The 13,696-nt window shown below is 51.6% G+C and overlaps 1 protein-coding gene across 11 annotated transcripts in view; it reads right to left on the reverse strand.

The window, feature by feature from the left end:
- LOC101951133 (rootletin-like) overlaps positions 1 to 13,696 on the reverse strand; it is a 152,720-nt gene that overhangs the window by 63,616 nt on the left and 75,408 nt on the right. For 10 of the 11 annotated variants that reach the window (XM_065579132.1, XM_065579135.1, XM_065579131.1 and 7 more), the window contains 7 exons: positions 13,032 to 13,124; positions 11,541 to 11,633; positions 6,844 to 6,936; positions 5,353 to 5,445; positions 3,463 to 3,555; positions 1,972 to 2,064; positions 82 to 174 (listed from right to left, as the gene is read on the reverse strand). In XM_065579132.1, the coding sequence (XP_065435204.1) occupies positions 82 to 174; positions 1,972 to 2,064; positions 3,463 to 3,555; positions 5,353 to 5,445; positions 6,844 to 6,936; positions 11,541 to 11,633; positions 13,032 to 13,124 (651 nt within the window). The remainder of the gene's footprint in view (positions 1 to 81; positions 175 to 1,971; positions 2,065 to 3,462; positions 3,556 to 5,352; positions 5,446 to 6,843; positions 6,937 to 11,540; positions 11,634 to 13,031; positions 13,125 to 13,696) is intronic. The other variant, XM_065579127.1, reaches the window with a different exon arrangement.

Below are 13,696 nucleotides of genomic sequence, written 5' to 3' on the forward strand. Positions count from 1 at the left end.
ACAGCCCTGATGGATACAAGTGTATTGAGAATTATAAAGAAAACATATTTCAGAGAAAAAAATAGAGATATTTTCTTGTACCTAATACATTTTCTGGTTCTTTTCCACAGGTTACATCATCCATCTTTGTGTCCGTTTCCTTTTTCTCAGCAGCCGGCCCATTCTCACTTGCACCTGATTTAGAAAAAGATGACCACACTGTTGCTCTATCACTTTTAATAGTGGGGGTGCTGAAAGCGAGCCCTCTTACCCCTCTCACCCCACTCCCCCAGAGTTAGTGCCCCGAGCAGGGCCTTGTCTCTGGGAGGGGGAGACCCAGATCGGGTAAGGAGGCTGAGGCTCGGGCCATTTTGGGGTCTGGTGTGGGGCCAGGAGCAGAACCCTGGGTGTGGATGACAGATTTGACCATGGGCGTGGGGCCATTAGCAAAGACCTGGGCATGGACCCAGCATCCAGGACCCCATGTTCGGGGTCGGGAGTGGAGCCTTGGGTCAAACCTCGTGGGGCTGAAGCACCCCCCACACCCATAGTTCCTGCACCTATGTACGACCATATCTTCTTCTGACCTGTGAGATTATCACAAACATTAATTATGCTTATCGCCTCAACAATAACTGATGGTCACTGTGTGAAGTGTTTACGCTAATGTGTCACCCTGTAGCGGGGCAGTAACCCCGCTCCTGCCCTGAGGGGTTAAAACCGCCCTTGGAGAGGGCTGTGGTTGGGGAAACCTGGGCTGATCGGGGAAGTAACCACAGCTGGGCCGTGCCCCAGTCAGGCCGCAGCTGGCCCTATAAAAAGGCTGTGAGCCAGGAGCTCGGGAGACTCTCTCTAGACTTTGAGAGGGAGGGACCAGGCTGCAGGGAGCTGAGGGAAGGTACCTGCAGTGGAGCAGGGCAGGGGGAAGGCCAAGGGAGCTTCGGCCTGGAAACCTCCCAGGCTGCTGCCTAGTGGAAGTCCAAACAGGTACGCGGGTTGCAGGGGACAGCCCAAGGCTAGGCAGAGGCAGCAGGTCCAAATCCAACCTTCCCTACGATGAGTGGCGTATGCTGCAGTCTGTCCCAGGGAGCTGGGGCAGGTTGATGACTGTCAGTAGCCTAAGACTGAGGCAAGGTGGGGATAGGGGGTGGGGGTTCCCCGTGGAGGGGAGACCCCGAGACTGAGGGCTGTACTGCCATGGGGCAGAACCCCAGTGGAAAGGGGCACCAGAGTCCAGGGAGGGACATGGGGGCCCAGCGGTACTGAGACACCGGCTGACAGAGGGTGCTCCGGAGGCTGGAAGCTATTTTCTTGTACCTTGTCATAAACAGATAGTTAAGGGTTAATGACTCTTTTACCTATAAAGGGTTAAGAAGTTCACCTAGCCTAGCTGACACCTGACCAGAGGAACCAATGGGAGGACAAGATGGTTCAAAGGGAAGGAGGGAAGTTCCCTTTATCTAGTCAGTTTTCACTTTGGACCGGAGTGGGAAAGCTCCAGAATTCAGCCTCTTATTAAGTAGTGAGTATTAGTGAAGGAAATAAATAGGTTTATGTTTATTTCTTTGTAACTTGTCTTGTGCAATTAGAGGAATAGTCAAATTGGGTATTTGGGTATTTTTGTGTGTGTGTGTGTGTAACTAAGTTTTTGCCCAGGGGAACATCCTCTGTATTTGGAATCTCTTGTCTGTGAGAGCAGCTGGTATGCTAATCTCTCCCAGAGGGTTTTCTTTTTCTTTTCTTTTCTTTAATTAAAAGCCTTTTTCTTAATACCTGATTGATTTTTCCTTGTTTTCTAGATCCAAGGGGGTTGGATCTGTGTTCACCAGGAAATTGGTGAAGTCTCTCAAGGCTACCCAGGGAAGGGAATTAGTCCTTGGGAGTGGTGGCAGCCAGACCAGATCTAAGCTGTTAACTGAGCTTAGAGCTTCTCATGCAGGTCCCCCACATCTGTACCCTAAAGTTCAGAGTGGGCAAGGAACCTTGACATACCTAATACATTTTCTGGCTCTTTTCTGTGGGCTTCATCATCCATCTTTGTGTCCGTTTCCTTTTTCTCACCAGCCGGCTCATTCTCACTTGCACCTGATTTAGAAAAGTACAACCACAGTGCTGCTCAATCACTTTTAATAGTGGGGGTGCTGAAAGCCAGCCCTCTTACTCCCTTGCCCCTCTTCCCCCAACGCTAGTGCCGGGAGCAGGGCCTTGTATCCGGGAGAGGGAGACCCGGATGGGGTAAGGAGGCTGAGGCTGGGGCCACTATTGGAGCTGACATGGGGACAGAAGCGGAGTCCTGGATGTGGATGAAACATTAGACCGTGGGCATTGGGCTGTCAGTGAAGACGTGGCATGGACTCAGCATCTGGGACCCCACATTCGGGGCCGCGACTGGAGCCATGGGTAAAACCACATGAGGCTACAGCACCCCCTACACCCTTAGGTCCCGCACCTATGTACAATCCTATCTACTTGTGACTTTATCTCAAACACTATTTATGCTTATTACCTCAACATTAACTGATGGTCACTGTATGAAGTGTTGATGCTAATCTGTCACACAAGCAGCAGCACAACTCTCCAGAGACGTTCCTCTGGAAGATTAATGATTTGTGAGCGGAGGCAAAGTGCTGAGCTACTGCTGTTTGAATTTCTTATGCTCATGAAAGAGCAATATGTATATCAGTGCCATAACTAGGCATTTTAGCACCCAAGGTGAGCGATGATATTTGTGCTTCCTGCGAGAGCCCTGCATAGGATTATGTTTATTCCACCTCGCATCCTGCCCCACAATACCCACTCCCACTCCACCCACTCCAGCATTGTTTGTTGAATTTTTATCCTGCTGCCACTGTTATGGCTGTGGGTCTTGTGGGACGTGTAGAATACCAGCAAGTTCTGCAGTGGGACTAGCATATTGTGGGTCCTGCAAAACCAAGGGCCATAATAGTGGGAAGAAGACAATAATTCATCAACAATGTGGGAGTGGGTATTGCGGGGATGATACAGGAGTGGGATTAAGTAAATAGAAATCCCATTCTACAGACTACATGAATGCCCAGCTTTGAAGGCAGAGTCACCACCAGCAGCAGCACAGAAGTAAGAGTGGCTTGGTATGGTATTGTCATCCTTACTTCTGCGCTGCTGCTGGTGACAGCACTGTCTTCAGAGCTGGATGGCTAGAAAGAAGTGCCTGTTGGAAGGGTGCTCAGCTCTGAAGACCGCACGATTTCCAGCAGTAACACGGAAGAGAGGGTGTCACGGGTATGGAATGATATGGTAACATGACCCACAGGATCCCGATCCCGCTGCAGGCCTTTACCCCCTTCCCTTTTTTCTCTGTCCATTTTTCCACCTCCTGTGGCTTTACACCCTGGGCAGCTGCCCCCTCAACCAACCCTGGTTACAGCCCTGATGGATACAAGTGTATTGAGAATTATAAAGAAAACATATTTCAGAGAAAAAAATAGAGATATTTTCTTGTACCTAATACATTTTCTGGTTCTTTTCCACAGGTTACATCATCCATCTTTGTGTCCGTTTCCTTTTTCTCAGCAGCCGGCCCATTCTCACTTGCACCTGATTTAGAAAAAGATGACCACACTGTTGCTCTATCACTTTTAATAGTGGGGGTGCTGAAAGCGAGCCCTCTTACCCCTCTCACCCCACTCCCCCAGAGTTAGTGCCCCGAGCAGGGCCTTGTCTCTGGGAGGGGGAGACCCAGATCGGGTAAGGAGGCTGAGGCTCGGGCCATTTTGGGGTCTGGTGTGGGGCCAGGAGCAGAACCCTGGGTGTGGATGACAGATTTGACCATGGGCGTGGGGCCATTAGCAAAGACCTGGGCATGGACCCAGCATCCAGGACCCCATGTTCGGGGTCGGGAGTGGAGCCTTGGGTCAAACCTCGTGGGGCTGAAGCACCCCCCACACCCATAGTTCCTGCACCTATGTACGACCATATCTTCTTCTGACCTGTGAGATTATCACAAACATTAATTATGCTTATCGCCTCAACAATAACTGATGGTCACTGTGTGAAGTGTTTACGCTAATGTGTCACCCTGTAGCGGGGCAGTAACCCCGCTCCTGCCCTGAGGGGTTAAAACCGCCCTTGGAGAGGGCTGTGGTTGGGGAAACCTGGGCTGATCGGGGAAGTAACCACAGCTGGGCCGTGCCCCAGTCAGGCCGCAGCTGGCCCTATAAAAAGGCTGTGAGCCAGGAGCTCGGGAGACTCTCTCTAGACTTTGAGAGGGAGGGACCAGGCTGCAGGGAGCTGAGGGAAGGTACCTGCAGTGGAGCAGGGCAGGGGGAAGGCCAAGGGAGCTTCGGCCTGGAAACCTCCCAGGCTGCTGCCTAGTGGAAGTCCAAACAGGTACGCGGGTTGCAGGGGACAGCCCAAGGCTAGGCAGAGGCAGCAGGTCCAAATCCAACCTTCCCTACGATGAGTGGCGTATGCTGCAGTCTGTCCCAGGGAGCTGGGGCAGGTTGATGACTGTCAGTAGCCTAAGACTGAGGCAAGGTGGGGATAGGGGGTGGGGGTTCCCCGTGGAGGGGAGACCCCGAGACTGAGGGCTGTACTGCCATGGGGCAGAACCCCAGTGGAAAGGGGCACCAGAGTCCAGGGAGGGACATGGGGGCCCAGCGGTACTGAGACACCGGCTGACAGAGGGTGCTCCGGAGGCTGGAAGCTATTTTCTTGTACCTTGTCATAAACAGATAGTTAAGGGTTAATGACTCTTTTACCTATAAAGGGTTAAGAAGTTCACCTAGCCTAGCTGACACCTGACCAGAGGAACCAATGGGAGGACAAGATGGTTCAAAGGGAAGGAGGGAAGTTCCCTTTATCTAGTCAGTTTTCACTTTGGACCGGAGTGGGAAAGCTCCAGAATTCAGCCTCTTATTAAGTAGTGAGTATTAGTGAAGGAAATAAATAGGTTTATGTTTATTTCTTTGTAACTTGTCTTGTGCAATTAGAGGAATAGTCAAATTGGGTATTTGGGTATTTTTGTGTGTGTGTGTGTGTAACTAAGTTTTTGCCCAGGGGAACATCCTCTGTATTTGGAATCTCTTGTCTGTGAGAGCAGCTGGTATGCTAATCTCTCCCAGAGGGTTTTCTTTTTCTTTTCTTTTCTTTAATTAAAAGCCTTTTTCTTAATACCTGATTGATTTTTCCTTGTTTTCTAGATCCAAGGGGGTTGGATCTGTGTTCACCAGGAAATTGGTGAAGTCTCTCAAGGCTACCCAGGGAAGGGAATTAGTCCTTGGGAGTGGTGGCAGCCAGACCAGATCTAAGCTGTTAACTGAGCTTAGAGCTTCTCATGCAGGTCCCCCACATCTGTACCCTAAAGTTCAGAGTGGGCAAGGAACCTTGACATACCTAATACATTTTCTGGCTCTTTTCTGTGGGCTTCATCATCCATCTTTGTGTCCGTTTCCTTTTTCTCACCAGCCGGCTCATTCTCACTTGCACCTGATTTAGAAAAGTACAACCACAGTGCTGCTCAATCACTTTTAATAGTGGGGGTGCTGAAAGCCAGCCCTCTTACTCCCTTGCCCCTCTTCCCCCAACGCTAGTGCCGGGAGCAGGGCCTTGTATCCGGGAGAGGGAGACCCGGATGGGGTAAGGAGGCTGAGGCTGGGGCCACTATTGGAGCTGACATGGGGACAGAAGCGGAGTCCTGGATGTGGATGAAACATTAGACCGTGGGCATTGGGCTGTCAGTGAAGACGTGGCATGGACTCAGCATCTGGGACCCCACATTCGGGGCCGCGACTGGAGCCATGGGTAAAACCACATGAGGCTACAGCACCCCCTACACCCTTAGGTCCCGCACCTATGTACAATCCTATCTACTTGTGACTTTATCTCAAACACTATTTATGCTTATTACCTCAACATTAACTGATGGTCACTGTATGAAGTGTTGATGCTAATCTGTCACACAAGCAGCAGCACAACTCTCCAGAGACGTTCCTCTGGAAGATTAATGATTTGTGAGCGGAGGCAAAGTGCTGAGCTACTGCTGTTTGAATTTCTTATGCTCATGAAAGAGCAATATGTATATCAGTGCCATAACTAGGCATTTTAGCACCCAAGGTGAGCGATGATATTTGTGCTTCCTGCGAGAGCCCTGCATAGGATTATGTTTATTCCACCTCGCATCCTGCCCCACAATACCCACTCCCACTCCACCCACTCCAGCATTGTTTGTTGAATTTTTATCCTGCTGCCACTGTTATGGCTGTGGGTCTTGTGGGACGTGTAGAATACCAGCAAGTTCTGCAGTGGGACTAGCATATTGTGGGTCCTGCAAAACCAAGGGCCATAATAGTGGGAAGAAGACAATAATTCATCAACAATGTGGGAGTGGGTATTGCGGGGATGATACAGGAGTGGGATTAAGTAAATAGAAATCCCATTCTACAGACTACATGAATGCCCAGCTTTGAAGGCAGAGTCACCACCAGCAGCAGCACAGAAGTAAGAGTGGCTTGGTATGGTATTGTCATCCTTACTTCTGCGCTGCTGCTGGTGACAGCACTGTCTTCAGAGCTGGATGGCTAGAAAGAAGTGCCTGTTGGAAGGGTGCTCAGCTCTGAAGACAGCACGATTTCCAGCAGTAACACGGAAGAGAGGGTGTCACGGGTATGGAATGATATGGTAACATGACCCACAGGATCCCGATCCCGCTGCAGGCCTTTACCCCCTTCCCTTTTTTCTCTGTCCATTTTTCCACCTCCTGTGGCTTTACACCCTGGGCAGCTGCCCCCTCAACCAACCCTGGTTACAGCCCTGATGGATACAAGTGTATTGAGAATTATAAAGAAAACATATTTCAGAGAAAAAAATAGAGATATTTTCTTGTACCTAATACATTTTCTGGTTCTTTTCCACAGGTTACATCATCCATCTTTGTGTCCGTTTCCTTTTTCTCAGCAGCCGGCCCATTCTCACTTGCACCTGATTTAGAAAAAGATGACCACACTGTTGCTCTATCACTTTTAATAGTGGGGGTGCTGAAAGCGAGCCCTCTTACCCCTCTCACCCCATTCCCCCAGAGCTAGTGCCCCGAGCAGGGCCTTGTCTCTGGGAGGGGGAGACCCAGATCGGGTAAGGAGGCTGAGGCTCGGGCCATTTTGGGGTCTGGTGTGGGGCCAGGAGCAGAACCCTGGGTGTGGATGACAGATTTGACCATGGGCGTGGGGCCATTAGCAAAGACCTGGGCATGGACCCAGCATCCAGGACCCCATGTTCGGGGTCGGGAGTGGAGCCTTGGGTCAAACCTCGTGGGGCTGAAGCACCCCCCACACCCATAGTTCCTGCACCTATGTACGACCATATCTTCTTCTGACCTATGAGATTATCACAAACATTAATTATGCTTATCGCCTCAACAATAACTGATGGTCACTGTGTGAAGTGTTTACGCTAATGTGTCACCCTGTAGCGGGGCAGTAACCCCGCTCCTGCCCTGAGGGGTTAAAACCGCCCTTGGAGAGGGCTGTGGTTGGGGAAACCTGGGCTGATCGGGGAAGTAACCACAGCTGGGCCGTGCCCCAGTCAGGCCGCAGCTGGCCCTATAAAAAGGCTGTGAGCCAGGAGCTCGGGAGACTCTCTCTCTAGACTTTGAGAGGGAGGAACCAGGCTGCAGGGAGCTGAGGGAAGGTACCTGCAGTGGAGCAGGGCAGGGGGAAGGCCAAGGGAGCTTCGGCCTGGAAACCTCCCAGGCTGCTGCCTAGTGGAAGTCCAAACAGGTACGCGGGTTGCAGGGGACAGCCCAAGGCTAGGCAGAGGCAGCAGGTCCAAATCCAACCTTCCCTACGATGAGTGGCGTATGCTGCAGTCTGTCCCAGGGAGCTGGGGCAGGTTGATGACTGTCAGTAGCCTAAGACTGAGGCAAGGTGGGGATAGGGGGTGGGGGTTCCCCGTGGAGGGGAGACCCCGAGACTGAGGGCTGTACTGCCATGGGGCAGAACCCCAGTGGAAAGGGGCACCAGAGTCCAGGGAGGGACATGGGGGCCCAGCGGTACTGAGACACCGGCTGACAGAGGGTGCTCCGGAGGCTGGAAGCTAATTCCCTGGGACACCAGCAGGAGGCGCCGCAGCGGTGAGTCTCGCATCACTACAAGTGGTGGAGAATGCAGGGAATTGCGGTCCGCCCCTTATACAAGGGACAAGACAGAATAGCGGGACTATTGCCCAGACGTAAAGACAAGGGGACAATGGATCCCAGGTACACTGGGGGTTATTATGTGGAGACCCCAGGTTCCATCCCAGGCTGGGCCCCAGGGTCAGCGCCCCAGAGGAAGGAGAGAGACGACCTGCAGGTGATCCGGGAGGCCCAACAGGGAATATGGGAGGTCCAGTGGGGCCTCCATGAACAATTGGGCTGGCTGGTGGAGGGACAGCAGGCCCTAACCTAACTCCTTCAGCTGGAGTTCCGAGGTGACAGCGGAGGGCCTGAGCAGCGGAGCGCCAAGGCCAGGAGGCCTGTGGCAGGGCGCAGGGCTTGCTACACCTGCCGACAGATAGGACATTTAAAATGGGACTTCCCAATTGGGGTGGGGGCAGGGCGCCGCATCCCAAGCTGGGACCAGGACAGGTCTCAAAGCCAGTCTGCCGGGTGAAAGAACCCAGGCGACTGCTGACCTGTTGGGCCTGTGGGCGACAGGGCCACATGCCGTGGACATGCCCAGGCCCGACGTGGAAGGTGTAGATCAGTCCCGGCAAGGGGACGGAACCCCAAAGGGAACATGGGAAGCCCCAGAAAGCACGGAGGTGGGTTGCCTGCTGGAGCTGCCAGGTACCCTGACATATTCGGAGGCACTTCCCCCTCAGGGGAACTGAGTGGAGGACAGAGGAGGTGCCTGTGCATCTGGAAGGGCCAGAATAGGAGAAGGCAGTAGCCGGGACAGAGGGGACCCCAAAGGAGGTCGAGATCCAAACCATCGCAGGGCAACTTTCCAGTAAGGAAACCCAGATAGAGTGGGCTCGGCAAGAGGCTGAGGCCCAGCTGTGCCACGTACAAAGGACTAAAAGAACCCAGACTCTGAAGGAAGAGGGCCTGGGAGACTTGGGCCTGCGTGAGCAGCTGGAGATGGTGGAATAAGCCTGTCGAACGGCTGAGGCAGGGCTCCAAAAACATGCCAGCAGCAGGAAGATCTGTCCTGAAAGCTAAAAGACTCTGAAGAAAGATGAGAGCGGCTGGTGGGACATCTCCGGGCAGCACAGGTTAGAGAACCCCCCTTCCCACAGGCGTGGGATTTTGAGGGGGGGATATAGCAGGACAGTAACCCCACTCCCTGAAGGGTTAAAATAGCCCTTGGAGAGGGCCATGGTTGGGGAAACCTGGGTTGATCGTGGAAGTAACCACAGCTGGGCCGCTCCCCAATCAGGCTGCAGCTGGCCCTATAAAAAGGCTGTGAACTAGACCCTCAGTAGACTCTCTCTCTAACTTTGAGAGGGAGGAACCTGGCTGCAGGGAGCTGAGGGAAGGTACCTGGAGTGGAGCAGGGCTGGGGGAAGGCCAAGGGAGCTGGGTAGCTCTGGCCTGGAAACGCCCCAGGCTGCGGCCTAGTGGAAGTCCAAACAGGTAATAGAGTTCCAGGGGACAGCAGAGGCAGCAGGTAAAAATCCAACCTTGCCTATGATGAGTGGCGTATACTGCAGTCCGCCCCAGGGAGTGGGGTCTTGTTGGTGACTGGCAGTAGCTTATGATTGAGCTGAGATGGGGGTGGGGGTTCCCCCTGGAGGGGAGACCCAGAGACTGAGGGTTGTACTGCCAGGGGGGAAACACCCCAGTGGAAAGGGGCACCGGAGTCCAGGGAAGGACATGGGGGCCCAGCAGTAGCGAGACACCGGCTGACAGAGGGTGCTCCGGAGGGTGGATGCTAATTCCCTGAGAAACCAGCAGGAGGTGCCGCAGCGGTGAATCTCACATTGCTACAGTCACCCAAGCAGCAGCACAATGTTCCAGGGACGTTCCTCTGGAAGGTTAATGATGTGTGAGTGGAGGCAGAGTGCTGAGATACTGCTGTTTGAATTTCTTATGCTCATGAAAGAGCTTGCAAAATGGATACCAGTGCCATAACTAGTCATTTTAGCACTCGAGGTGAGCAATCATATCAGTGCCCCCTGCTAGAGCCCTGTATAGGATTATATAGTTATTCCAGCTCCCATCCTGCCCCACAATACCCACTCTGACTCCACCCACTCCCGCATTGTTTGTTGAATTTTTATCCTGCTGCCACTGTTATAATTGCAGTTCTTGTGGGACGTGTGGAATCCCAGGGCATTCTGAAGCAGTACTAGCATACCGTGGGTCCTGAGAACCAACGGACATAATAGTGGGAAGAAGACAATAATTCATCAACAATGTGGGAGTGAGTGGGAGTGGGTACTGCGGGGGTGATACAGGAGTGGGATTAAAGAAGTAAAATCCCATTCTGCAGATTACATGAATGCCCAGCTTTGAAGGCAGAGTCACCACCAGCAGCAGCACAGAAGTAAGGGTGGTTTGGTATGGTATTGCCATTCTTACTTCTGCGCCACTGCTGGCAACAGCTCTGCCTTCAGAGCTGGGTGGCTGAAAAGCAGTGGCTGTTGGAAGGGTGCTCAGCTCTGAAGGCAGCACCATTGCCAGCAGGAACACAGAAGAAAGGGTTGCACTGGTATGGTATGATATGATAACATGACCCACAGGATCCTGGTTCCGCTGCAGGACTCTATCCCTTCCCTTTTTTCTCTGTCCATTTTTCCACCTCCTTTGGCTTTGCACCCTGGGAAGCTGCCCCCTCAACCAACCCTGGTTACAGCCCTGATGGATACAACTGTGTTGAGAATTGGAAGAAAAACATATTTCAGAGGAAAAAATAGAGATATTTTCTTGTACCTTGTCATAAACAGATAGTTAAGGGTTAATGACTCTTTTACCTATAAAGGGTTAAGAAGTTCACCTAGCCTAGCTGACACCTGACCAGAGGAACCAATGGGAGGACAAGATGGTTCAAAGGGAAGGAGGGAAGTTCCCTTTATCTAGTCAGTTTTCACTTTGGACCGGAGTGGGAAAGCTCCAGAATTCAGCCTCTTATTAAGTAGTGAGTATTAGTGAAGGAAATAAATAGGTTTATGTTTATTTCTTTGTAACTTGTCTTGTGCAATTAGAGGAATAGTCAAATTGGGTATTTGGGTATTTTTTTGTGTGTGTGTGTAACTAAGTTTTTGCCCAGGGGAACATCCTCTGTATTTGGAATCTCTTGTCTGTGAGAGCAGCTGGTATGCTAATCTCTCCCAGAGGGTTTTCTTTTTCTTTTCTTTTCTTTAATTAAAAGCCTTTTTCTTAATACCTGATTGATTTTTCCTTGTTTTCTAGATCCAAGGGGGTTGGATCTGTGTTCACCAGGAAATTGGTGAAGTCTCTCAAGGCTACCCAGGGAAGGGAATTAGTCCTTGGGAGTGGTGGCAGCCAGACCAGATCTAAGCTGTTAACTGAGCTTAGAGCTTCTCATGCAGGTCCCCCACATCTGTACCCTAAAGTTCAGAGTGGGCAAGGAACCTTGACATACCTAATACATTTTCTGGTTCTTTTCTGTGGGCTTCATCATCCATCTTTGTGTCCGTTTCCTTTTTCTCACCAGCCGGCTCATTCTCACTTGCACCTGATTTAGAAAAGTACAACCACAGTGCTGCTCAATCACTTTTAATAGTGGGGGTGCTGAAAGCCAGCCCTCTTACTCCCTTGCCCCTCTTCCCCCAACGCTAGTGCCGGGAGCAGGGCCTTGTATCCGGGAGAGGGAGACCCGGATGGGGTAAGGAGGCTGAGGCTGGGGCCACTATTGGAGCTGACATGGGGACAGAAGCGGAGTCCTGGATGTGGATGAAACATTAGACCGTGGGCATTGGGCTGTCAGTGAAGACGTGGCATGGACTCAGCATCTGGGACCCCACATTCGGGGCCGCGACTGGAGCCATGGGTAAAACCACATGAGGCTACAGCACCCCCTACACCCTTAGGTCCCGCACCTATGTACAATCCTATCTACTTGTGACTTTATCTCAAACACTATTTATGCTTATTACCTCAACATTAACTGATGGTCACTGTATGAAGTGTTGATGCTAATCTGTCACACAAGCAGCAGCACAACTCTCCAGAGACGTTCCTCTGGAAGATTAATGATTTGTGAGCGGAGGCAAAGTGCTGAGCTACTGCTGTTTGAATTTCTTATGCTCATGAAAGAGCAATATGTATATCAGTGCCATAACTAGGCATTTTAGCACCCAAGGTGAGCGATGATATTTGTGCTTCCTGCGAGAGCCCTGCATAGGATTATGTTTATTCCACCTCGCATCCTGCCCCACAATACCCACTCCCACTCCACCCACTCCAGCATTGTTTGTTGAATTTTTATCCTGCTGCCACTGTTATGGCTGTGGGTCTTGTGGGACGTGTAGAATACCAGCAAGTTCTGCAGTGGGACTAGCATATTGTGGGTCCTGCAAAACCAAGGGCCATAATAGTGGGAAGAAGACAATAATTCATCAACAATGTGGGAGTGGGTATTGCGGGGATGATACAGGAGTGGGATTAAGTAAATAGAAATCCCATTCTACAGACTACATGAATGCCCAGCTTTGAAGGCAGAGTCACCACCAGCAGCAGCACAGAAGTAAGAGTGGCTTGGTATGGTATTGTCATCCTTACTTCTGCGCTGCTGCTGGTGACAGCACTGTCTTCAGAGCTGGATGGCTAGAAAGAAGTGCCTGTTGGAAGGGTGCTCAGCTCTGAAGACAGCACGATTTCCAGCAGTAACACGGAAGAGAGGGTGTCACGGGTATGGAATGATATGGTAACATGACCCACAGGATCCCGATCCCGCTGCAGGCCTTTACCCCCTTCCCTTTTTTCTCTGTCCATTTTTCCACCTCCTGTGGCTTTACACCCTGGGCAGCTGCCCCCTCAACCAACCCTGGTTACAGCCCTGATGGATACAAGTGTATTGAGAATTATAAAGAAAACATATTTCAGAGAAAAAAATAGAGATATTTTCTTGTACCTAATACATTTTCTGGTTCTTTTCCACAGGTTACATCATCCATCTTTGTGTCCGTTTCCTTTTTCTCAGCAGCCGGCCCATTCTCACTTGCACCTGATTTAGAAAAAGATGACCACACTGTTGCTCTATCACTTTTAATAGTGGGGGTGCTGAAAGCGAGCCCTCTTACCCCTCTCACCCCATTCCCCCAGAGCTAGTGCCCCGAGCAGGGCCTTGTCTCTGGGAGGGGGAGACCCAGATCGGGTAAGGAGGCTGAGGCTCGGGCCATTTTGGGGTCTGGTGTGGGGCCAGGAGCAGAACCCTGGGTGTGGATGACAGATTTGACCATGGGCGTGGGGCCATTAGCAAAGACCTGGGCATGGACCCAGCATCCAGGACCCCATGTTCGGGGTCGGGAGTGGAGCCTTGGGTCAAACCTCGTGGGGCTGAAGCACCCCCCACACCCATAGTTCCTGCACCTATGTACGACCATATCTTCTTCTGACCTGTGAGATTATCACAAACATTAATTATGCTTATCGCCTCAACAATAACTGATGGTCACTGTGTGAAGTGTTTACGCTAATGTGTCACCCTGTAGCGGGGCAGTAACCCCGCTCCTGCCCTGAGGGGTTAAAACCGCCCTTGGAGAGGGCTGTGGTTGGGGAAACCTGGGCTGATCGGGG

Source organism: Chrysemys picta, unplaced genomic scaffold (assembly GCF_011386835.1).
Source record: "Chrysemys picta bellii isolate R12L10 unplaced genomic scaffold, ASM1138683v2 scaf105, whole genome shotgun sequence".
NCBI lineage: Eukaryota > Metazoa > Chordata > Testudines > Emydidae > Chrysemys > Chrysemys picta.